Source organism: Dermatophagoides farinae, chromosome 6 (genome assembly GCF_024713945.1).
Source record: "Dermatophagoides farinae isolate YC_2012a chromosome 6, ASM2471394v1, whole genome shotgun sequence".
In the NCBI taxonomy this organism is placed as follows: Eukaryota; Metazoa; Arthropoda; class Arachnida; order Sarcoptiformes; family Pyroglyphidae; genus Dermatophagoides; species Dermatophagoides farinae.
In genome coordinates, this window is record NC_134682.1 from 772,270 (window position 1) to 799,754 (window position 27,485).

The 27,485-nt window shown below is 30.3% G+C and overlaps 1 protein-coding gene across 5 annotated transcripts in view; it reads right to left on the bottom strand.

Annotated features, from left to right (window-relative positions):
* Window positions 1–760: 760 nt before the first annotated feature.
* Window positions 761–27,485, bottom strand: part of LOC124493399 (ras-specific guanine nucleotide-releasing factor 2) — a 35,601-nt gene continuing 8,876 nt past the window's right edge. The window contains exons 1-20 of one of the 5 annotated variants that reach the window (XM_075731806.1): window positions 24,886–25,717; window positions 24,183–24,630; window positions 17,349–17,455; window positions 16,583–16,730; window positions 16,286–16,500; window positions 15,984–16,213; window positions 13,465–13,617; window positions 13,315–13,355; window positions 12,628–12,738; window positions 12,259–12,549; window positions 12,094–12,175; window positions 11,638–11,975; window positions 5,106–5,188; window positions 4,280–5,043; window positions 3,858–4,186; window positions 2,765–3,794; window positions 2,076–2,689; window positions 1,758–2,003; window positions 1,478–1,675; window positions 761–1,398 (exon numbers count right to left, since the gene is read on the bottom strand). In XM_075731806.1, the coding sequence (XP_075587921.1) occupies window positions 1,123–1,398; window positions 1,478–1,675; window positions 1,758–2,003; window positions 2,076–2,689; window positions 2,765–3,794; window positions 3,858–4,186; window positions 4,280–5,043; window positions 5,106–5,188; window positions 11,638–11,975; window positions 12,094–12,175; window positions 12,259–12,549; window positions 12,628–12,738; window positions 13,315–13,355; window positions 13,465–13,617; window positions 15,984–16,213; window positions 16,286–16,500; window positions 16,583–16,730; window positions 17,349–17,455; window positions 24,183–24,467 (5,541 nt within the window). In that variant the 5' untranslated portion in view covers window positions 24,468–24,630; window positions 24,886–25,717 and the 3' untranslated portion in view covers window positions 761–1,122. Of the gene's footprint in view, window positions 1,399–1,477; window positions 1,676–1,757; window positions 2,004–2,075; window positions 2,690–2,764; window positions 3,795–3,857; window positions 4,187–4,279; window positions 5,044–5,105; window positions 5,189–5,546; window positions 7,403–11,637; window positions 11,976–12,093; window positions 12,176–12,258; window positions 12,550–12,627; window positions 12,739–13,314; window positions 13,356–13,464; window positions 13,618–14,879; window positions 14,905–15,983; window positions 16,214–16,285; window positions 16,501–16,582; window positions 16,731–17,348; window positions 17,456–24,182; window positions 25,718–27,485 lie in introns of those variants that run through there. The other 4 variants (XM_047056481.2, XM_047056482.2, XM_075731808.1 and 1 more) reach the window with 4 other exon arrangements.

The following is a 27,485-nucleotide window of genomic DNA, read 5'->3' on the forward strand; positions in this document are numbered from 1 at the left end:
TTTTGGCAAAGAAAAAAAAATCAACATTGATAATATTCATGTTATTAACATTTCAACAATTATCATCATCATCATTATGAACAACGAAAAAAAAAACAACAACAACAAGGAATGGATAAGGATGGAATGTGATGGTTGGTTTTTATTATATTGGAATATAACATTCGTGTGTGTGTGTGTGTGTGTGTGTGTGTGTGTGTGTGTGTGTGTGTGTGTGTGTACAATGTACAATGTACCGAGAGATAACAAGAGTCCAAAAATTATCATCATTATCATGAAATTTCCATTTATGTAACAATGAATAAAACAGGTGTCTGTTTGATTGATTCGAATAGATTCGATGATTTGTAATTACTTGATAATTGATAATTGATAATAATAATAATAAATCACAGATAGCTTGGAGATCAATCTTCAAGAGCAAAATAAAAGAAGGAAAGAAAAAAAAATAGATAGGAAAAAGTAGTAGTAGTAGTAGTAGGAATGGAAATTTGGAATCCAGAATTGAGAATGTTGTTTTTTTTGGAATGAATGGGTCAATTAGTGTGATTCTCAATAGATATGGATGTGTGTGTGTGTGTGTGTATGTATTTGAAATCAAGATAAAGCTCGAATTTTTGATAAATTTTCATTATTATTGGTTAATCGATAATTATTATTATTATTATATATATATTGAAAGAATCAACAAAAACGAGATCAAAAGAAAGAATGGATAAAATTATTGGTGATAGACAGATTCAGATTAAATCTGTCTATATTTGTTTTGTTTGTTTTTTTTTTGGTTTGTTGTTGTTGTTGTGCGTTTCAATTTTTCAGTTTTCTTTTCTTGTTGTGTGTGTGTGAGTCTGTTCGTGATTAAAGGAGACACATGATTATATCATCGGTTGATCATCACGCAAAAAAAATTTTTTTTTTTTTTTGATGATGATGAACATTTCGAATTTTTCTTCATTTAGTTTATATACACGTGGTATTGGATTGGCAAAGAAACAGACGAAAACTTGACATTTTCATTTTCATTTTTGGCCAACTTAATTGATTGATTGATGAAGCAAATTGCGTGGCAAATAAATGACAAAAAAAAAACAAATAAAAAAAATCCAAATGATGTTCACATTTTCACGATGAAATGGTAGTATTATCATTGTTATTGCTTGCCACTGTTTGATTGCCCGTTGTTGCCGATGGTGATGTTGCCGTTGATCCTACATTCGGTACATGTATACGTGGTGAAAAACGTGATAACCGTGGTTCCAATGTCAATGACATTTGATATAATTCATCATCTTGTAAATGTCTTGATGTATCAAGCAGATAATTTGTAACTTTTGGATTATGTTCCATTTTATATGGTGTTTGTTGAAAATGTCTTATTTCTCGTATTACATGTGCAATCTGAATGGAATTTTTGTTTTAAAAGAATAGAAAAATGAATAAATAAAAAGCAAAATTTCGAATGTCATCATTATTATACCATTCTCATTTTGGAAAAATTCAATAAACCATCATCAGTAAAATTTGGTGTTCCTTCTTCGATGAAAGATAAATCGGTTAAATACATTCCCAAATACGGTATACACGGTGGATCACAACGATGTAATGCTTCACGCATATTACGAAAACGTCCATCTGTTGAAACTAATGTCTGCAATTTTTCAATAGTCTGTTTGGTCTATGATTTTGATTGAAATTAATAATTTAGATTAGATTTCATAGATGATGATGATGATGATGATGATGATAATGATACATACAGTTTTAGCAACCTTTTCCCATGTTCTTTTCAAACGATATACAGATGAATTTGTGAATGCAGCACATATTTGTAAAACACCATTAAAATTATGAAAACATCGACAAATATCGGCAACAGCTGCCCATTTTTCAATGATGGCAACACGTTTATGAAGCTCTGGTACACGCAATATTTCCGATGCAACCAAACGGCTAATATCGTTGAAATGTTTAGTCATTAAAAGAATATGAAATGCTTTTTTACTCTATTCAAAATAAAATTCCATTATATTTAATTAAGATCAAGATTCAATCAAATAACAATTATAAGCACATACCTTATCTTCTTTCATCCATGCTTGACCTAGAAATTCTTCGCTACGTATACGAATGAAAATATTATGATCTAAATATGTCATCACTTCGGCTATCTCTAATGCCGACAGTGTTTCAATATTATCTTGACTTGGTTGTATTGGCGCCGCTAACAATACATCAAGATCAACTTTTTCTTTAGCTTCCATTGTTTGTTTGGCAATCATTTGTTGCAATTGAACAGCTGCTTTATGTTCAGCTGGCAATAGATTCGTATTGTGTACTAATTCTTCCAAAAATTCCGTGGTAATTTGTAATAATTTTTGATCATTTTCAAAATCTTGTGAATGTTTGCTAACCCAATGTCTGAGTACGTTCAATACACGCATTGTAGCGGCCGTACTAATCATAGATTCACGTTTAGCTCGTTGAGCGATTCGTTCATTATTAGCAGCAATATTCTGTGCATTCTGTGTAGCTCCAGCCCTATCGCCGCCACCTTGGCTATTTGGTATCTTCAGATCTGCACCAGCTGCACTTGAAAATCGGCTACTACCACGTGATACAATCACCTGTTTCATCATAGGATCCGTTGGTTCTGGTGGATTACTAGATGCAGCTGTTGCTGCAGCAAAAGCTAGATTGAATAATGTGTAAAACAAAATTAACATGAGCATGAATATTGAATATTTAAATTCAATAAAATGATTACCGGAAGCTGCTGAAGCTGTACTTGAACGCCGTGACGTAGCACGTGATGAAATAACAACAACACCGGCTTTGCTAGACATTTGTGGTGATTCTGGATGTTGAAATGAACTACGTGCCGTACTGATACTCGTGTCCGTTTGAAATGATGATCGTGGTGTTACAGATGAACTGGCCATACTTTCACATTCACTACTACCTGATCCACGTTTAGAACCAGCTCCACGAACACGAAGATAATTCATACTGGTTGCACTTAATCTACCCGACGGTGCAGAAGAATGGCCAATACTACCAGAACGTGATTCAGATGATTTTACTGGTGGTGGAACCGAAATACTTCCTGATCGAGAATCAGTAGATTTGGGATTTTGACTTTTCGGTGGCAAAACAAAACACGAACCAACACTAGATATTGGTGGAGCAGATGATGCTGGATGTGATGGTATTGGCGGCGGTTGGTGGACATGATGATAATGATGATGATGATGATGTTGTTGTTGATGATGTTGAGATTGTTTTTGTGGTGTACCCGGTATTGGTGGCGTTGGAGGTGGTGTTCCTTCACTTAACTGATCATGTAATGCAGCAACAGTATTTTGTACTAATCTTTGTCGATTTTCTACATTTTCTTCCGGTATAGTTTCATATTCTTGATTCACAGCACCATGTTCAGCAGAATTTTGTCCTGGTAAACTATGTGGTGATGTTTTCTGTACTGGACTTGGTTTCGGTGAACATGTATGTGAATCTGTACCAACCAATGTTGCTGAACTGGTTGCTGAACTTAATGGTGATGCTGGATAACTTTGTTCAGAATTATTTGTCAATGTATCACATGATTGTGAATGTGGTGATAAAACTTGATCCTGATGAGCAGCGTTATTATTATTATTATTTGTTATTATTCGTAAATGTTGATTTGGACGATGTATTGCTGTCATTTGTTTGGATTGTTGACTAGATGATGATTCAGTTGGACTAGGTGAACGATCATCATTGCTACTACTAGTGGCAGATTCTTTATTATCAGCCTACGAAAAAAAAAACATAACATTTACTAACAAATGTTTTTTTTTTCATCGCAAAACACATACCATTAATGATGATGTTGAGGAAGCTTCTTTTGTACTTTTTTGTAAATAACCCGGAACTTCTGGACTTGGTGGCGGTGGAACTGGAACGGCAATTGGATCAGTAATTGCTGGTGTAAGCATAGGTTCACCAGCTGGTAATTGAAAATGACCACTACTGCTGCTAATATTATTACCAGTATTATTAGTGTTGTTGTTGATGTTGCCGCTAGTAGTTTGTATATTTTCATTATTATTGCCTGCATTTGATGAGGTTGTCGATGAAATACTTCCATGAGCTAAACGATTATTCATTCGTTTTAAATAACGTTCACGTGCTTGTTCTTCTTCAACTGAATATAAATCCAAAAAAAATAAAATAAAATAAAATAAACATCGATTATGTCAAGAAAAAAAAATTACAAAAATAAAAAAAAACAACACACATTTACGATAACTTAAACGCCAATGTTGATTATTACGTATTGTATTCGATGCAAACATTTGCTGTACTTGTGCCAATTGTTGACCAGCTGTTGATTCTGAATTGGTCGATACAATCGATTCACGATGACCAAGATCATTCAGATCAGAAAGTACTGAACTATTACTAATACGACGTGAATAATCATAATCAATTGTGGTTGATAAATATTCATTGGCAGCTGATACATTATTAACATTGACATTTCCAATAATAGTTGCAGAGACACCACTACTGCCACCGCCAACGCCACCGCCACCACCAACACCACCACCAGTATTTGAATGTGATGTATTGAGCGAATTAGCCGTTGTTATAATACCAGAATAATGATATGGTGATTGGCCAGGATGTAAATGTGTTGAATCTATTTTTGTGGTTGTATTGCCATTTGCATTATTATTACCACCACCGCCACCACCACCACCACCACCACCGGTTCCTTCTTCTAATGAACCAGATGAATCATGTAATGATGCATTCATTGTCGATAGATCTGGACTATAATGGACACGTTTCAATGCTTCAATAACCGTAATACTATCAGTGAATACACGATATGTGAGTAGAAATGTATTTAAAAAATCGATGCTTAAAAATCGTAGATCAGTTAAACGTTCAAATAAACGTTCAGGACTAGCATAACGAATTTGAGGTAATTTACAGGAATTCAATGTACGACTAAAACGTATATCAACATCATCTTTAAAAAGACGTGGATCGTTTCTAAAATTAAAAAAAATAAAATGAATTCAACAACAACAACAACAACAACAACAAAAATCTACCTGATCGAATGTGGCATAGTAATAGATGATGAATCATTCAATGTTCCATGAAATAAATCATTGAAATGGACGTTGTCAATACACTAGTGAATTGAATAAATTGAACAAAAAAAAAAAAATTCAAAAAATTAAATAAATGGATCAATAAAAGAACCGTGTGAATACAGTTCGAGTGAATAAAACGAAAAAAAAATTCTTAAAATCATCATGAATAAAAAAAGAAAAAGAAAAAAGTTTTCATAATGTGCAAAAATAGCCATCAATCAAAGTGGATAAAAATAGAATCAATATGCTAAGTAACATTGAATGTTTTCTGGTTACCATCGATGTATCAAAAAACATTCAGAACCAACCAGAATACAAAATATGTTTTGTACCATTAGAATAATGAGCAAAAAAAAAAATGGGTAAAAAACAATGAAATGAAAAAATCATTGAAACCTTATTATTATCGCCTTCTTCATAAACAATTTGATTCGGTATTGCAACAATTTCCATTGCAATCATTTTACGTAATTTTCCAATTGATTGTTTTTTATTTAATGATCTGCTGCTGCTGCTGCTGCTACTACTTGTATTTGATGTTAAAATGGCTGTTGTTTTGGAATCTTTTTTCAATTGTGATGATAATGATGATGATTGCTGTTTTTGTTGTTGTTGTTGTTGATGTTGTTGTTGTTTGATGGTAGAATGTTGTTGTTTATCTATAACAACAGATTTTTGATTACCAATCAACATTAATGAATCACTTGATGATTGTTTTGGTTTCGATTGATGTGAATATTCTTGATTCCGTTGTTCATCAGAATCAATTTTTCTCATTAAAATTGGTTTTGTTGATTGATTTTTTGTTGTTGTCACCATCGATGATGGTTTTGTTGTTGTATATCTAGTTTTTACTGTTGTAATTTTTTGTCTAGAAATTTCCATTTTTAAATTTTCTGATTCATCATTTTGTTGTTTCAATAAAGGCACTGTATTAGTATCGTTTTGACTTGTTTTTGTTTCATTTTTATCATCATTTGTTGCTGCAATCAACACTGGACAAGAACTAGTTTCTTGAAAATTTCTTCCTTGCTGCTGCTGCTGCTGTTGTTGTTGATCTTCTTTTGATTTAGTTTTATTTTTTGAAAATTTAAATCTTGATTGTAATTTTGGTGATAATGGTGATTTAAGGCCACCAGAGCCACCACCACAACTGGAACTGATAGTAAAATTATTGACATTCGTTGCTGCTGTTGTTGTTGTTGATGATGATGTTGATGTTGATGAAATATCCACATCCAATAGATTTGATGATGATCCAATTGTATGGTCAGTTTCCGGTATATCCAAACTATTATTACTTTCAGAACTATGATGATGTTGATGATTACTATTGTTATTACCACCATGTCCAGACATATAACCAATACCGGATTGAAAACTTCGATTAATAGCACGTCCATAACTACGAATTAATGCTGCACTTCGTTGATGATATGAAGTACCACCACCACCACCACCAGTATTTGTATTAGACGATGTATTATCTGTACTATTGTTGTTGTTGTTGCTGTTTGTACTAAAATTTGTAGGTGGTGTTGGTGATGATGCTGATTTAAAAAGACCAGAAACTGATGATGATTTACGACTAGATGTTGTCGATGGTGATGGTGATGATGATGATGATGATGGATGATGACCAGTACTACTTGCCGAATGTGTCTTAAAACGTCTCATAATCACCATTTGGTTGTTTTTTTGTTTTTGTTTTTAATTTGAACAATTATCAAAGATGTATGTATACGAACAGCCCTTTTTCATCAAAACAAATGACATTAACAAAGAAATTTTCTTTTTTTTTTCAACAATCAAAATTCTTTTGCATCAAGATGAAAAAAGAAGACTGCCGATGCCGTTGTTTTCGTGTTTGAATCATCATCATCATCAAATTATATCAAATTTAATCAAATGTTCAACATCATCGTTCAACCATCTACAAACACACTAAAACACACGCAAACAAACAACAGGAGACAAATAATAATAATAATAGAAAAAAAAATCCATAATTCTGCTATATGGAATGAATGAATCATGAATGAATGGACAAAATGGGCAATTTCGTTAATAAACAATTATTATTCAGATGAATAAATTTGATTGTAATTATTATCATTGATTGATTGATTGGTTGATTGATTGAATATTTGTTGGTACAACCAAAATACAAACACAACAAACAAACAAACAAAAAAAAAACACACACACACACACACCGAAAGATTAGCATTACTGTTGTTCACAAAAAAAAACAGAGAAGAGATGAAGAACATTTTTTTTCGATTCTTTATTCGTTATTCTCTCTCACTCTTTTTCTCATGAATCCACACACACACACACACACACACACGCATTCGTCTTTAGATTCTAGCAGCGTTCCAAATAAAAAAAAAATTCAATAGCCCACCACCACCACCACCACCATCATCAATGATAACAACAACAACAACAACAACAACAACAAATAACAAACACGCACACGCATACGTTAAAATATGTGTAGGATGATGATGATGAAAAAAAACCTGGAAAAAAAAAGTTCAGCATGAATCTCTAGCTAGAATTATTCTAGTTCTCTCTCTCTCTCTCTCTCTCTCTCTCTCACCCTTGTTTCAATTCAATTCTGGTGACGACGACGACGACGACGATGATGATGATGATGATGGGTGATGAATTCTATTGTTTCGAATTCCTTGTTTATGTGTGTGTGTATATGACCAATATATTCAGAAAAAAAGTGATCCAGAATAAAAAAAAAGCTCAGTACTGAATGAGTGGTGAGTGAACAAAAAAAAAATGAGTGGGGACCTCGGCTATATTTCTGTTATCAATAGGTTGATTCATATGGACCCGAATATGGTGGCAATATCATCATTCGCACGCTCTTTCTTTCTTTCATATTCTGTGTTCCAACCAAAAAAAAAAAAAAAAAAAAAAAATGATGGAAAACAAAATTATTCTGCGACGGCGCTTTATATTGAACATTGTCGTCGACCATATATTCAGTTTCAAATATTTTTACATTTCTTGATTTTCAATAGCTAGCATCTACACACACACACACACACACACACACAAAATCTATTAGTTGTAGCGGTATTTTTTTTTTTTTAATTTTTCGGGTTCTCTGTGCTCTGGCATCTGATTTCACAAAATTTTTTTTTTTTTTTGTTGCACTAAAGAAATATATAGGAAAATCATAAAGAAAGCGAGAGTGAGAGGGTGAACAATATGGCTTTCTCACTCTCATCACAGGACATCATCATCCATCCGAATAAAGGGGCTATTGGCATTTAACATGTTGTTGTGGTGTTCAAACATCATCATCATTTTGTAGTTTGTGAACAAAGAAAAAAAAATAAACCTGAATAGACCTAGAAACACTAGAATCTCATCATTAGGTTCATGGATGTGAATTTTAATCAAAAAAAAATGGGACCTTTTTCGCATGAATTTGAAAATTCAAAATAGTAACGTGAAAAAAAACCAAAACGAAAAGCATAGAAATTCATTATGAAAATAAGAATGAAAACTAAGCACAGAAAAAAAAACTATTCGGCATCATTCTATGATTCTAGAGAATGAAAAGAAAAACAATATCACATTCCTTTTGATCATTCCGTAATATTTAGCAATTATTAATAATGCAATAAAGATCTTGACACATTTTTTTTATCATCATTGCATAATCGGTTAATCGTTTATTATTGTGAAATTGCTCGACAAAAAAAAATTGGAACCATTTCAAAATTCTATAGAAAATATATGTTCATCCGGATTGTCGTTTTTTTTCTTCATCATCATCGAATTGAAATGACAAATACACACACACACACACACAGAATTTGAATTTTTCAAATTCTGCATTGAAAATGTACAAAAATCAAACAAACAAATTCTTTCATTCATTTTCAAATAAAATAATACTATACTACCTCTGAAAAAAAATGATGATGAGATGTAATCGAGAATTCGGTATATTCAGTGTATGTGTACGTGTGTGGGCAGGTATTATAAAAAAAAAAAAAAATTTCAGCTACCACCATAGCCAAAAACCCAATGTATGACTAAAAAAAACAATACCGGGAAAAAAAGTGTGGGTGTATGATTATGAAGAAGAAGAAGAAGAAGTAGAACAACAACAACAACAACAACAAAGAAAAAAAGAATTTGTGGGTGTAGGTGTGGGTGTAAAAAAAAAATCCACTACACTATTTAAATTCTATGGACACAAATCTATAGAATTGATTTTTCGTTTTGTTTTTGTTTGTTTGTTAAAAAAAACAGGTGTTTCATAATCACCCAAAAAAAAAAAAAAATAGAAAAAAAACCGATAGAATCAAAAGGAATAAAAAAAACCAAATCTTATTGCCAAAAATGTAATTGGAAATAACAGAATTGAATGAATCATGCTCGTAAGTAAGAAAATTCTATACCATTATCATCAAATTCTGCAAAATAATGAAAAAAAAATATGATGAATCCAAATTACTCTTGTTGTTTTTTTTTCTTGTTCGATCGTGATTTAGACATGCGTCAAGTGAACGAACGAACGAACGAAAAAAAAAAAAAATTTCGGTCCTTGAGAATGTAGTTTTGGATGGCGAAAAAAATTTTTTTTTTTTTTGTTTCGGTATGGTTTGTTTTCTCCTCTCTAGCTACCTACCACCCACACACAAAATTTTCTATCTAGGTCCTTGTTCTATTATATAATCATTTGAAGAATGAAAATGAAAATGAAAACGAAAACGAAAAAAAAAATCCGGGTGCAAACAAAACAAAATGACATTATATCTGTTTGTGTGTGTGTGTGTGTGTGTTTAGTGTTGGATAAATCACAATGATGATGAATCTCTACATGAGAAAATGGCAAAAAAAAATGTCGGTAAAATCTCTAAATGTTTCAAGAGTTTGTTTTTTAATGCATATGGTTACAATGATAATGATGATGGGGAAAAAACATAAAAAAAGAGAGGTTCAAATATCAAAAATTGAAATTGAAATGAAATGAAATTTTCTTGGTCTTGGTCTTCATTTTTTTTCCATCAATTCAATAAATTCACTTTTTTTTTGGTTGTAAATTGAAATTTTGTCGAAAACAGAAACAAAAAACAAAATCCAGAACAAAATAAATAGCCACAGATCTTGTGATGTTTGAAAATTCATATATGACAGCAGCAAAAGTGTGTCTGTCATTTTTTTTATATATATATAAGAAAGGTGAAAATGGGCTTTCATCAAAACAAAAACAAAAAACGAAAAAAAAGACAAAAATAAACTTGATACCGGATACTTTGTTTTCCATTCCAAATAACATGTGATTATCCTCGATATCGAATTTGCAGTACGAATTATTATTCTTGTTTTTGAAATGGAAAAAATTTTTTTCTCTTTTCATCTTTCAATTGTTTTTTTTCCATTTCTTTTCATTCGACATTTTTTGTTTTGTTTTGTTTTCAATTCGAATGTTCATTATATGATTACATCATCATCATCATCATCATCATCATCACCAAAAAAAAAAAGATCTGGGCTCATTTTTTTTTGTTTGTTCATTTTCTCTCAGATAAAGTGATGATAACAAGAATTTTTTTTTTCTGTCCCTTGTTTGTTTGTTCATTCGTTTTAATAATTAATAATTAACACAAGTAACAAGAATTGGCCGATTCTTGTTATTTGTTCATATGATGCAAGTACTACTTTTGCATGGTGTAAATCGATTGTGTTTTTTTTCTATAATGCAAAAAAAATAATGGTACCCGATTATAGATGATCAATTTTCATATCTATCACAAAAAATGAATGAACGGAGAAAGAAAAAATGCAGAAATGAAAATTTTCCACGAAATCAATTTTCATTTCCAAGGTAAACATTGATCTATCATTTCTAAACAGAGATCGAGAGAGAGAGAGAGAGAAACATTTTTTGTTTTGTTTCGTTGCAATATTTGCACCAAATGAAATAATATCCTGGATTATTATTATTTGATTGCATTTGATTTTGGCCACTACATATATGGCAGTGTATAATATATCCAGAACTTTTGTTTTTTGTTTGTTTCATCAAAACAAAAGTAGTGGCGTGGCGAAAAAAAAATATGAACAATTCTATATAGAATTTGCCTTATTGGCCTATTATTATTATTATTATTATTATTCAGATTACAACAACAACAACAACAACAACAACAACGACGACGACAACAACAACAACAAAAATGATAATTAAAATGATGATGATAATCTCAATATTTGAAATGTGAAAAGATTATTATTATTACGTATATCAATATGAATATGATGAAATTGATTGTTTGAATTGAATTTTTTTCTTTCTATCTCACAATCATCATTATTAATAATTTTTTTTTTGGTCCTTGATTTTTTTTCAATTATCACTTTTTTTTGTTGTCGTTTCGTCTTTTCGTTTATTGAGTATAACAAATATTCGATTCATTCAGAATTTATTCATTTTGAAATGTCTTACCTGGCTAATATCCGATATCCATGCTGTTTTTTCCTGCAATGTTGGTGCAACCAAATGTACGGTTACCGGTGGTCCAGTTTTGCAATCAACAATTATCTTGAAATCCAGACCACCATAATCTTTTCCTGAATGTGTTGGCGTTGCTGTTGTTGCATTATTTGTTGCTGTTGATGATGATACATTGGTTGTTGTTGTTGCTGTTGTTGTTGTTGTTTGATTTATAAACGATGGTATATTTGTACCAGTAGTATTTATCAATGTTCCTGCAGTTCCAGTTCCAGTACCGGTCCCGGTACCAGCATCACTTGAATGACTTGAAGTTGAGCTAATAGAGCCTTCTGGTGGCAAATGATTGAAATAAAAATATATGGCAGAAATTCAAAAAAAAAAAATTCGCACATTAATAATATTTTTATCCACTAGATGGCCACACAACTCAATATACAGATTACTTGCCTGTATCATCCACGGTGAATTGAAATTGTTCATTTGGATCTTCAATCAATGTTGCTTCGGCTAATGGAATTTTTCCAATTCCCTAAAATAATTATAATTGAAATTAATTGGATTTAAATTCGAATAATGAATAATGAAAACAACAACAACAACAACAACACTTACATCAACTAATGATAATTTTCCACCAGAAGTTCTTGTACAAAGAAGCATATGATTAGAGAATAGATAACATTGACGCATGATTTCTTTTTCAATAAGACCACGAAATGAACCAATACGTGCAACACGGCTAGTTGTTTTACTACGATCACTATTCAATACTTGTATAACACATCCTTTACGGATGAAAACCTGATTAACATCGAGCAATATATCACAACCACCGACAATAATACGTTCAATGGCCAGATTGTTACGGATATTTTCCGTTTCACTAACTTCATCATGCATTTGCTACAAACAAATACAATTCAATCGATAATTAAAAGGGGAAAAAAAACACCCGAAATTTTTTTTTTTTTTTGTCTTTACCCTTGATAATTCTTCCAATTTCATTCGTGCATTTTCCAAACTTTTTCTTTCAACATGATTATGTGGTGTATGTGCCAATAATTCATGTAATGTTATTATATAACGTGGTACCTGCCAATTTCATTGTCGTCGTCGTCATCATTGTCATCAGGTAATAATGTAAAGAATCAAGAGAAAGAAAATTTCATTTCATTTTTTTTTATAGTGAATTAATAATAATAATGATGATCATGATCATCATCATCATCATAATAAATTATACAGACATTTGCACACACACACACACACACACTATCACGAACATGTAAGATCTTAAGATTTCATAAGAAAGACAATCATCTTCAACATAATGATAATGATAATCATGATCATAATCACAATTCATTTCCATAAATCATTCATGATAAATTACACATTAATGTTTGTTGGTTTATGTGTTTTTGTTTTTTGTTGTTGTCTGGTTCCAAATCAGATCTCTATGATGATGATGATGATGATTATAAAATAATGAGAAATATAATAAATTATATAAACGGGGAAAATCGAATCTTCTTCTTTGCTCGAATGTTTTTTGTGTTTCATTTTTTTTTTCGTTTGTTTCTGGTATCATAACTCACACACACACACACAATCAATAATACGATGAAGCGGAAAATTTTTTTCTGTTTTCATTATTCATCTACTTACCTGATGCATTGGATATGTTAGAAATGTTTCCAATGTACGTCCTATGTGAATAATGAATTTCAAAAATATTGCAAAAAAAAAAAAAAAATGGTGAACAGAATTTTATAAAAATTGAAAACACAAAAATGAAAAAATTTTTTCACCACTCACCCTGTATGATTGGTTTTTCTTCTAATCGTCGTAACATTGAAGCAAATTTTTCCCGTTGTTTACATTCGGCCAATACTTGTAATGAGAAATGATGATTTCTAACATATTCCTGATATATGCTCAACATGGGCAACAACATGTCGAACAAATCTCCTATGCCGTTTGGCCGGAATTAAAATTGAAAACCAAAAAAAAAAACCAAGAAAAAAAACAAACAATGACATGCACATAATATCAAGTGTGTGTGTGTGTGTGTTTTCCAATTGATCCAATTGTTGTTGTTGTTGTTGTTGTTGTTGAAGAAGAAAAAAACACAATAAAACGAAATTTTGTTGTTGTTGTTGTCGATGACGATGATGATGACGATAAGAAGAGAGAATAGAATCAAAAAAAAAAAACATATGTACAATAAACATTTAGAAAATATATGGAAATGGATGGAAAGAATGAAAAAAAAAGAAAAGTGGAAAAGAAGAAGAAGAAAGAAAAAAAAATAAGGCCAATGGTTAGAGGTGTCAATTGTGGTTGTAATGGTGATGATGAAATTGATTTGATTTTTAAAAAAAATCAAAATTGAAGTGGTCGATGACAGAATACAGACAGATACATAGCAGACACACACACAAAAAAAAATGTTCACAAACACAACACCGGAAACACACACAAAAAAAAATGAAATAAAATGAAAAAAATTTTTTTTTTTTTTTGGTGCAATTTGATAATCAAACACACACACACACACATGGACACAATTTAGTGAATTTTATATCAATGGATGAAAATTTGGACATTGAAATTGAAAAATTTAAGAAATTTCATATTGAAAAAATAAATTGGACAAATGGACGATTCATATATTTTTTTATGTTTTTGTTGTTGTTGTTGTTGTTGTTTTGTTTTGTTTTGTTTGTTAGACAAAAAAAAATATTTTCATCAAAATAAACACATCAAAAACACAGACACGAGAAAAAGAAAAAAAAATGATAAATAAAAATGAATCAAATCGAATCGAAAATATAAAAATAAAACAAAACAGTCAGACACACAATGAGAGATTTGAAAAAGTTTTTAGATTATTCAAAATGAAATTTTTTTGTGTGTGCATGTGTGTATGTGTGTGTTTGCAATGATGATGATTTTATTTTTATTAAGAAAAGTCAAAATCAATCAATCAATTTGCCCGATGTTTTGCAATTTGATAATTTTAAAATGGTTGCACATTTGATGATTTTTGATTTTTTTTTTTTTTTGCGAAACGGAAATGAAGAGAGACAGAGACAGAGAGAGAGAGAGAGAGGGGAGAGAGAGAAAAAAAACAAGAAAAAAAAAGATTGACGCATCGATTTTTGGATATATTATTCTATTCTAAAGAAAAAAAAAATTTGAAAGTGAAAAAAATTTTTTTCTTGTTTTACCATCATCATCAGGCTTGATTGTAACATTGAAAACCAATTTTTTTTTGGTTGTTTCTCCATCTCAACCTCCATTATATTACAAATACAAATGATGACAAAATCATGATCATTAAAAAAAAAATGGGCAAATTCTACGTAAATGCTACTATTTTTTTGACTAAATACTACAGATGAGATGTGGAAGCAAGGAGAGGAGATGGAAAGCAGAAAAAAAGTTTAGCTACTTTTTTAAGCAAAAAAAAAACGATCAAAGAATCTAAAATTACATCCCATTCATCCATTAAACTAATCAGATCAAGTATAAATTAAAGAATCTAGAAAAAAATAGAAAGAATTAAAAAAAAAGCCAGAAAAAAAATCGTTTCAAGAACATTAATTTTTTTTTTTTTTGATTTAAACCACCAAACAAACAAACATCAACTTTGTTTTTTGTTTTTTTTTTTGTAAGAAAATCGGTCATTAACAACAACCAGCAAAAAAATGATTTGAGATTCTTTCCGTCTACTTATTTATGATGATGATCATCATGAATAAGGAAATAATAATCTCATTGTTTGATTGATAATTTTTTTTTTGAAGAATCGTAATACTATTACAGCGATATAATTACCGGCTTTTCCTGATTTCTGCTGTTATTCTCTTCTTCTTCTTCTTCTTCTTCTTCGGAAAGATTTTTTAAAACTCCAACGAAAATGAAATGAAATTTTTTTTTTTATAAGCTAAAATTTCACAATCTGTCGGAATTATGGCCGATTGAATGACCATCATTTTAATTCTATCTAGTCTATTATCTACTACTATTTTTTTTCTATATTATTACGCCAAATGTGAAACTAACTAACCAGCCATTTATTGTTGGTTAATGTATCGAAATAATTTTATAGTACACTATTCATAAACAACTGGCCAAAAAAAAATGGCTAAGTGAATCAAAAAATAAATAAAACATGCACGACGAATATTAATAACAACAACAACAACAACAACAAACCATGCGATTAAATTAAATCGAGCAAAAACAAGCAAAAAAAATTTTCATTATTATTATAACACAACACAAGCAAATTATTAATAAAAAAAAAAAAATATAAAACAGCCGCATACCTAATACCAATGTTGGCCAACATTCCATACGAGCTGTTAATCCTTTCAAGAAAATTTGATGTAAAAACATAACGGTTTCGGCATTCAAAAATATTGAATTAACTTCATCATGTGAACATGGTGGTTTCTGTGAACTGGCAGCCATTTTGAATGGACGTAAAAAACAGGATACCATCAATTGTAATTGTTCAAGATATTCTTCTTCTGCTTCGACCATACGAAATACGAGACTATTTGTTATGTAAATTGAAATCAATCAATCAATCAATACGAAACAATCACATTTGCTATTTTACACAAACCTATTTCTTTTACGCATACTTTCAGCATGCGGTGAATTAATATATTCAATAACAATCTGTTTCCATCGACGACGACAAAGCCAGCCACGGAAAAAACTTTGAACTTTTTTTATTTTTCTTATCTCTTCACTATCATCGTTTAGGCCACCAAGTTCTAATAGATTTTGATTACGATTATTCGGTGCTAAACGCCATTCACGATTCAATGAGAAAAGCTTTTTTTTTTGGATTGGAAAAAAAAATTTCATTCAATCAATCACACACACACACACACAAACAAACAATTCGATCGATTACCTCGGCACGTAATTTTTTAATTTCCATTGTCAATTCTTCACATTGTTGTGTGTATTGCCATTTAGCGGTTTTTTCACTTTCAACAATCTGCACTAGATGTAAATGTTTTTGTTCCAATTCTTCTTTTTGTAATAACATTTTTGAATAGCTAAAATCAACAGGAATGAAACGAAACAAAACGAAATGGAAAAAAAACACAGATTATTATGATTTATTCAACACGATGCACGAGTTTTTTATTTCTTCATTTCGATAAATTCAATATCATCATTATTTACAGCTGTCATCATGGATTCTAAATGATGATGAAGATTATTCCATGTTTTTTCTGTAATTGTCAATGTGTTGGAACAACAAAACTCACAATTGAATACAGTGAGAGAGAAAAAAACGGAAAAAACAGTTTGAACTGACAACTTTGACAACTGGCACCACACACACACACACACACAGAATATTTTTATCGTGATTCTAAAAATTCTGTTTTTTTTTATTCGCCGCTCTTCATTTGTTTGTAAATTGATTCGTTCAAGAAAAAATTTTTTTTTTCGGTGGGGGTGTGCACAATAAATAAAAAAAAAGAACATGAACGGAATTTTCTGGCATGTGTGGGGTGAATAATTTCTTGGAATTTGTTTTTTTTATTTTTGACGACAAAATTGAAATTTTACTGGAAAAACACTCGTTTTTTTCCATTTGAAATAAATAATCAAATACACATGCACACGCATATATTGTGTGTGTGTACGTTTTTTTTCTCTCTTACCTTGCATTTTCAATGGCATGTACCCATGCATTGCATTTGGTTTCAGTTTCGGCTTTTAGTTCAAAAGTTTTTGAACCTTCTTTACGATACGTGATTGTAAAATAATGCTGTTTATATGGATATGGATGATGATGATGATGTTGATAGTGGCCACGTAAATTCAGCAGTCCGCACGCCAACGTGTGTAATCCAACAAGAGACCAAAGAAAAAAAAATGAGAAAAAAAATAGTGAGTGAATTGAGACAACAAAAAAAAAAATGCAATGAACAGAAGCCAACATTTCATTTTCATATTCAGATTTGGTAAAAAAAAAAAAATCCCGAAAAATATATTGTCACAGCTCAGCAGCTTTCACAAACATTCAAAAGAAAAAAAACGGCTGTATACATGACACACACACACACAGAATATGTTTGACATATATAAAATGATTTTGAAGATAATTAACACACACTTTGCAAAGCAAATCATTATTATGGTGGTTATATAAGAACTTACTCCACATATATCAGCCGTTTATGTTTATGTTTATGAATATTGTGATTTTATTTTTCTTCTTCTTCTTCTTCCAGTGTAATACGTGTGTGTGTGTGTGTGTGCATATCACATGATTTAATGTTTTATATTCATTCAACATTCAAACTCAACTTAACTGTTTATGTTGATGAGTGATGATGATGATTATGTTACAATTTTCAAAAAGTTTTTCTCCATTCTCCAATTTACATTTTATATGATGAATACAAAAAACTGCTAAGTGCAAACGATAAATAAAAAATGATGTTGGTGGCGCTAAAAGAACAGAACTTAATTATTCTGTAAAATTCTGTGATTCTGTGATTCTTGTTTTACAAATTTTTTTTTTGCATATGATATATTGTTTCATATATTTTTTTTTTTGCTACTAGAATTTGATTAAATTCATTTGAGAATTTCATTTATTACCAATGTCTTCATCATCATCATGTGTGTGCGTGTGCACGCCTGTTGGTGATTGTCAGTAATGTAATAATGTTTTATCGAGAAGAAAAAAAAAACACACACAAATGGAACAACAACAACAACAACAAAAAGAATTGGAAAATTTGATTACGACAATGGTATAGAAATAAAATAAAGCCAATAATCATATATTGATCATCATGATGATCATTAGACATTGAAACACTGAAAATTGTACAAAACAAAATGTTGTTGTTGTTTTTTTTACTCACGAAAACGACAGAATAAAACTATCGAGAATGAAAAAAAAAAACAAAATGAATACAACAACAACAACAAAAGAATGTCATTGTTGTTGTTGTTTTTATATCATTCAGGAAAGTAAGATTCTACGATTCCATTTCATAAATGATGACTGAACATCGTTGGTGTTGTTGTTGTTGTTGTTGTTTCACATTTTTTTTCCTATTTTTGGCAATGTAAAAACACACACTCGTACACAAGAATTCTTTTTGATTCCTTCTTATTTCATTTGATTTCTTTCAATTTGATTCTTTTTCGTTGTAAATGTAACAAAATCATCATGATGATGATGATGATGATGATGAACACTTTTACACAAAACACACACACACACACACACTTGAAATACGATCGTAATCGGATCGACCATCATCATCATCATCATCGTCATCATCATTTTATTCAGAAAAACAAAAAAAAAACAGAAATTCTGTAATACAGAATACCAAAAAACCTGTGTGTGTGACTGTGTTGCACTGTCGAAAAAAGAATAAAATAAAACATGAAATTGGTAATAAAATGAAAACAAATAAAAGCATCAGATGTTTTTTTTCCTGTACGGGTATAACAATAATAAAAAATGAAATGAAATGAAAAAAAAATTCTTAAAAAAGTCTGAAAATGATCCAGAAACAGTGAACAAAAAATGGAAACAGAATTCAGACTTTGTTTTAAATTCAATTATATCCAATGGCTTTTATATTCATATTTTTTTTACATTGAATTTTTCAAAAATTTTCCAATTTTTTTTCTCTTGACATGGAATCGAAAACAAAAATAAAAATAATTGATAACCACCGGGAATCTAGGGCCTCAACTGTATGCCAAAAGTGTACACACTGAACAATGTACAATTTTTCACTGAGAGAAAAAATGAATCAATTTTAGCAGCCAGCTAAAAAAAAGGCCCATAAAAAAGGCAATAAAAACAAAACAAAACAAAAAAATTCTTAAAAATTCGAATAAAAATGAATACAACGGCAACAGAACCAACGATCGCATTTGTAGTGTGATTCCTTGCCAATCGATAGAAAAAAATAGAAATAGAAACAATAAATAAACAACGAAACAATGAAAATGATAACATTGACATACAAGTGAATTGATGATTTAACCAATACCAGAAACCACCATCGACCACCATTTTTATTCATGCCGCCAAACGCTAAAAACAGAAACCAAACCAGAAAAAAAACATTCCAAAGAAATTTACGGTGATGGATTGGATCAATATAAAAAATGATTTATTTATCTGTGAAGATTTTGTGGAAATATCATGTCTGTTTTTTCATGTCTGACAATCATCATATACACAATGTTTCGGTTTTTTTATAGATCTACCTGGCTACAAACAAGAAAAAAAACCAGCCAGCGAAAAAAAATGGATAATGGATAATGGATGTATGAGTCAAATTAGACCATAGAAAAAAAACCGAACCGTTATGTTTGTCAACTATAAACTAAACTTGGTTTTTCGATTACATTAACCAATTTTTTTCATTCATTCATTCATTCGAAACTTATTTTCTATTTTCAGTTCATTTACTTTGATGGAAAAATTTTTTTTTCTTCTTTTACTTTTCTCGTGTGTGATGATATTTAGCAAAACTTTGCAACTTTGTACTCGAAATATCCACATTCGATGATGATGATGATGATAATCATGAATTGCATCATCATCATCATCACCATCATTAAGATGAATCGTTCCATTTGGATAAATAGATTTTCACCATAAATAGCATAAGTACAGACACACAGGTATACACTTTCACTACACAAATATCAAAGTCATGAAGGCGAAAAAAAAATAATAAATTCCACATCCAGATGGTGAGCGAATAAAAACGAAAAGAAAAGTTTTTCCATTCATTTATTCTCTTTTCTTACCATTTTCTAATGGTATAACCAAATTCTGTATTCATTGAAAGGAATCTTTTTTCCAAAATTAAAAAAAAAAACAAAACAAAAAACAAAAAACAAAAAATAAAGGATTCCCAATACGCTAATAAATTAAAGATAAAAGAAACAGGTTCGTTATGGATCATTATTCAATTCAATCATACAACGTACAAGCTTAACTTTTCCATTGATAACAACAACAACAACAACATTAATGAGAGAGAGAAAATAGGGAGAGAGCATTTTTTTCTACATTCTGAAAATCAATTTTAATTTCAATGCAAACAAAAAAAAATATTGCCAACGACAACGAAAAACAACGTATTACATAATTAAATTGAATTCATCGAGAATATACACGCACATGACGAAAAAATGAAAAAAAAAAATTTTTTTGCACAATGAATAATAATGATGATGATGTCTCGTTATCGTTATCGTTATCGTTGTTGTTGTTGTTGTTGTTGTTGATGAGAATCATTAAATCATGTAGAACATATAAAGAATATGATGATGATGATCATCAAATAATGAACAATATTGAATGGTCCATAATTTGTATTCAATCATTCATTTCTCTATCATCATTATTATTAATATATATGTGAAACGCCTATTGTGTGTGTGTGTGTGCGTGTATATTGAATACAGGTTTCCGTTTCAAGATTCTAGAATCATTTTAGATCATTTACCAACCGGTGTGAACACACAGACATACATACACACACACACGCACACACACAAAAAAACATAGAAGAATAATGGAATAATAGAATCAATTTTCAGAATCAAACAAAATTAATAATAATCACCGATTCTTTGCGCTAGAATATTTGGAACAAATATCATCCTATTAACTATCTACTACTTTTTTGTGTAACAAATTTTTTTTTTCATTTTTTTTTATTCTGTGTCCATTTTTCTTGGTGATCATTAGTATAGAATGGTTGAAAGAGAGAAAAAAAAATTTTTTCAGAGGGCATAGGGAAAAGAATTTTATTTTTTTATTTTTTTTGATGGAAAATTCACGAATATTTTATCTTTTATTGTTCACTGGAATATTTTTTTGGAATTCATCCATTCATGCGAACAAATTAATCATCATTTGAAGTGAAATAGATTCAGAATATCAATGAAGAAAAATCATCACCACTTGGTTCAACTGATTCAAAAGTAAACAAAAAAAAAAAATCACAATGATGATTTGATTTCATTTTTTTTTTGTTCAATATCAATAAATCATCATCATCATCATCATCAACTTTATTGAGCTATTTCTTTTTTATCTACTTTTGTTGAATTGCAACATTTTATCGTCAATTTTATATATATATATAAATGGTGAGAAAATATGAAATTCAATGCCGCTATTGATTTATACGAGAATCAAATGCTGGAACCACAAACAAACATGAGCAGGACAAGAAAAAGAATCTCACCTATTTAATATTCATGATATTTTTTTTTCCATTTCCAAAGCATCAGAAAAAAAACAACAACAACCACAGCAACTGTGAATTGTGAATTGTGTGTGTGTGTGTGTGTGTGTAGAACGTATTCCAAATTTGGAAAATTCTGCAAATGAAAAAAAAAATCGAATCAAATTTTCTCCTTTTTTTTCTTTGCTCACACACACAAATTATTTTTCTCATTAAATAAAACGTGACGTGATGACACTTTTATTTGAAAAAAATGAATACAAAATAATTGCATTTCGAAAATTTCGTGAAACTATTTCATTATTCAACATCCAAATGTAGATGGGAAAAAAAATGAATCGATACTATCGATACATTTTTGAATGCATCGGTCCAAAAAAAAAAAAAAAATTCTTTTGTGATATGGACGGAATAATTTATTTGAAAAGAAAAAAACATTTTAATATTCTGAATCTGTTCATAAGGTGTATCGCAAGAATTTTTTTTTCATTCTCTTTTGGATGATTGAATGGATTCTTCATAGCCATAAAAAAATGAATGGAGAAAAAAAATTTGAAAATCAAATAAAAAAAAAGATGATGATTTGAATACTAATAATGGACAAAAATTTTGACCATAAATTATTGATTCTGGAATGGTTTGTGTGTGTGGGTGTGTGTGTTTGTGTGTCTATTTCAATTTGCTGACCTTGACCGAATACAGAAACTTTAAAAAACAACAAGAGAATCGTTTCAAAATTCTATTCATGTAACAAATGGCTTTTTTGTTGTTGTTGTTGTTGTTGTGGTGTTTTTTTTTTGTTTTTTGTTTTCATTAGTTTGATGGTTTATTTTTGTTTGTTGTGTTTGTTTTTTAATGGATACAAATTAGGAAAATTGATATGATCATCATCATCATTATTTATGATTATGACCGTACCTAATGATAATAATGGCGCAACAAACAAGATGACCAATTCAGAAATAAACCATGTGACCAATCGTTTGAACATGCATAATAAAATATCAATAATAATTTCTGGTTAATAGACGATGGATAGAAAAAAAATGCCAGGATTTTGTTTCGTTTTTTTTTCTTGTGGCCATTACAAACAAAGAAAGAAGAAAAAAAAATTCACCACAAGATGTTTACATTTGTTTTTCTGTAACAAAATTGCTTTTCGATGAACGAAAAAAAAACTTGATGTAAAAAGTGAATTTCAACAAAAAAAAGAGAAAAAAACAATTTACCGATTTGTCAATTTCAAGTATATTCTGATTGACATCAATTGATTTACACCAATACACACACACACTTCATATGATCAAACCAATCGTTTTTTTTTGTCGTTTTATTGAAAGAAAAAAAAACCAATTGACCACAAATAGCTTTGGGTCATTCCATTCAAACATACTTGGAAGGAGATGTTTGAGCTTGTGGAAAAACCAGAGAGAGAGAGAGAGAGAGAGAGAAATCCAATGGGAAAAAATTGTCAAAATGAATATTCAATGTTGAAAAAAGAAACAAAAAAAAATTTCAATTCATTAGCATTAATCAAACAATAGAAAAGAATCTCTCTTTTTTTTTGTTTTTCATCAAACATCAAACACCTGAATATATAGAATATTCTTTTGTTTGTGCGTCATTTCATTGGAAATGCAAAAAAACCACCACCACCAAGAAAAGAAAATTTTTCCCACTTTATCAGAAAACATCTTCGTTTTTTTTCTATTTGCATAAATACATTCATGACATGAATTGAATTGATTCTTCGTTAACGTCGTTCAAGAATCTCTTTTTGGAATATGAAAAAAAAGCTCCAAAATTCAAGTTATTAGTGAACATTTCTTTTTTTTCTGTTCACTGGTTTACTTTACTTTTTTTTTCATCATCATTATTATCAATATTGATTATCAATGGCCCTAAAGGTATTTCCAATTAAATTCTTGTTGAATTGAATGAAAAAAAAAATTTACATTGCACACATGAAAAGAATCGAATAAAATATTCCAAAAAAAAAACACAAAAACTACCAAAAGAAACAGATACAAACAAAAATTGAAACTCTGAAAAATGAATGAGTGTGAAAGCGTGAAAAAGAATGAAAATGAAAATGTTATTTTTCCATTGTGTGTTTGTTTGCTGTTCAGGTTGCGAAAAGGTGGAATTTTTTTTTTGCTTCAATAAATCTCAAAATAGGTGGGTGTGCATGTAAATTCTGAGATTTGAGAGAATTAAATAACGAAAAAAAAATTTTCCATTTCTTACCTGAAGATTGGTCGATGTATTGCCACCTAAACCAACGGTAGCGGTGATTGTTTTCGATGTCGTTATGACCATTTTATCACAATATGAACCTTCCAAAAATATTATGCCCGAAGGTTTTTGTGTATGTTCATTTTCAAAATAAAATAAGAGATTTTGAAATAAAACAAAATAACGTAATTGCCATTTTGAATTTTCTGATGTACGTTTGAATAGAAAACCACGTATGCCATTATCATGCAAGGCTTTTTCAGCCAATGCCAATAATTGTATCTCGTTCATACGCATTGTTGCCGCTGTTGTTGTTGTTGTTGATATGTGTGAATTATGAAGAAATCAAGATGACAACGATGGTGATGGCTGTTGTTGTTGTTTTTGTTGTTGTTGTTGATGTGGTTATTCCATAATTACACGAATTGAGATCTTTACAAAATCAATCAAATTATCATTCCTGGTATTGGAACAAATTACATTTTTGGAAATGAGAAAAAAAATGAATGAATCAAATCAAACATACGCCCACTCACGTTCGCCGACAAACACACACGCACACAGATTGACAGACACACACACACACACGAATATTATAGAGAGAATCGGGAAATTCATGAATGAATGAAAAAAAAATTTTTTTTTATGCGGAAACAAGAAACAATTAACAAGAATCAGATAATCAGTAATGAGTAATGAAGAAAAAAAAACCAACCAGCATAGAGAAAAAAAACCCGTAGATATTGAGCCCCATTCAAGAGGAAGAAAAAAAAATTGATGCAGAAATTAGATGAAAACACACCCATACACAAGAAACAACAACAACAACAACAGAAATCTCATCTTAATTGTCATCATCATCATCAGTCATTGTCGCTTATTTGTTGTTGTTGTTGTTGACGTCGTTTGTTGTTGTTGAAGAATGACAAAAAAATTAATGAAAAGTTTTGACAAAGCTGAAAACAGATTATTCCGTATTATTCAAAACAACAACAACAACATCAGAATTCATCAGTTGATCACAGAATTACGAAAAAAAAAATTCAGATCATGAGCTGGTTATACTTTGTTTTTTGTTGAATTTTAAAACAAATCGATCGATTGAACAATCGATTGTTTCATGAGCATTTTGATGGATTAATTCATTAAAAAAAAAAAATTTATAATTAACACGAGAATTTGTCACCAACGCACACACACACACACACAGAATTTTTTTTTTCATCACTTTTAAAAAAAACTTCAAAAAGCTAAAAAGCCGCCGAAATTTTTTTTTCTGTTTACAAGTTTTCAAAAAAAAAACGACAAAGAAGAATCTATTAAAAATCTCTATAGAATTCTATGTGTAATCTACACACACACACACACACACTAGAACGATGATACTGTTGTTGTTGTTTATTTATTTTTTTTATTTTTAATTTGCGTCGGAAAAAACGGCTACTGCAACAAACGATATACTAGAAGAGAACACAGACACACAGACAGTGAATAACATAGACATTACAGAATAATGAACGAAAACGACAGAAACGGTAAACACTACACTAAAAGAGGTTTGAATCACGAATGAAAAAATAATTTTTTCTTTTTCTTCGTTCTTCTTTTTTTTTCATCTTCTTCAATTCATTCCATTCCATTCCATTCAAGAGCAATAACACATATATTCATTCTTTGCGCCTGGGTAGATTCTTCGTTGATTCGTTTGTTTGTATAGATGGGCGGTAAATATATAGATAGAATAGATAGATAGATAGATAGATAGATAGATCTGTACCACCATATTCCATTGCGTCATCATCATCATCAATATACGAAGGAAAAAAAATGAAAAATTTTTTATGATAAAAAAATAGATGATTTCGTCATCATTGTTGGTGATTATGGGGACCAAAGGCAAGAAGCAAAAGGTAGTTCTAAAGCAGCAGCAGCAGCAACAACAACAAAAATAAAATTGGTATACTTGGTACTTGCCTTTGGTTTATATTATCTGTTGACATGGCTATATGTAAGGGATATACGTGCGCAGCAATTGTTTGAAATCCATGAAGGAAAAAAAACCAAACCAAACCTATTCATACAGACACAGCAACAGCAGCAGCAGCAGCAGTGTATACAAAATTTTTTTTCTGATCCTAAATAAAATCCAATCTCCTCCTCCTTTCATCACACCCCCACCTCATCCGCCCCCGATGAAAAAAGAGTAAGGTATATAAAAAAAAAGAAAAAGATGAAGAACATGATCATCTTGATGATGATGATGATGATGATGATGATGATGGCATGACAATCGTTCGAGAATTTGAATCTCAAAATTATTCTATTGCGTCGTCGTCATCATTGTTTTGTTATCGTCATTGTCCATACACACACACACACACACAGAATATTTACAAGTTTAGGCGCGATTCAATTTGTCTATCTTTTTTTCTACTTTTTTCCCACTCTTCAAACGCACACACACACACACATTTATTTATGTGGCCTATGGTTATTCAATCTCTCACTCTTTCCATCTTTTTATCTCGTCATCAATTTCATTTTCTGGGTCCAGGATTTTTTTTCGCTCTCTCTCTCTCTCTTTTCTTCACTTTTCTTTTAGCTTATCGAAACACGCAACAATGAAAAAGCCTAGAAAATCGAAACGAGAGAGAGAGAGAGAGAGAAAAAAAATGGATGCCCAATGGGCCAATATATGAAATGAAAATGAAAGAAAGAAACGAATAGATTCAAAATGGAAATATATATATATTATCATGCTAAAATGAATAAAATGGCCAATGCAGTCAATGAATGGATGATGTTGAAACATTGAATTGGATGTTTTAGAAGACCTTGATGATGAGAATAATTATTGTTTGTTTGTTTATTTGTATCTTTTTTTTTTTTTTTGATGGCAAAATCCTCATTATTTATGTGCTTACTGTTTGTATTGTGTATGTGTGTGTGTGTGTGATCTATTCGTATAAACGGATTGCACTAATGTAATCATATTTACTTGATAGATTTTCATTCAAATTGATTCGATTTGTTCAATCAATGATGCTCAATGAATTTTTTCCTGTCTCTCTACTTTCTATGGTGGTGGTGATGGGTGGTGGTGGTATTGGTCAGATTATGTACTATGTACACACCATAGACAATAATGATCGATAAGTAGAATATTCTCTATCCATTGAAAATACAGGACAAGTTTTCTTTTAATGAATAATTAAAATTATTATTATTATTATGTGACAATGTTTGTGATTACAAACCAAATTCTCTGGGCTTTAATCACACACACACACAACAGCAATAATTGGTCAATAAGCA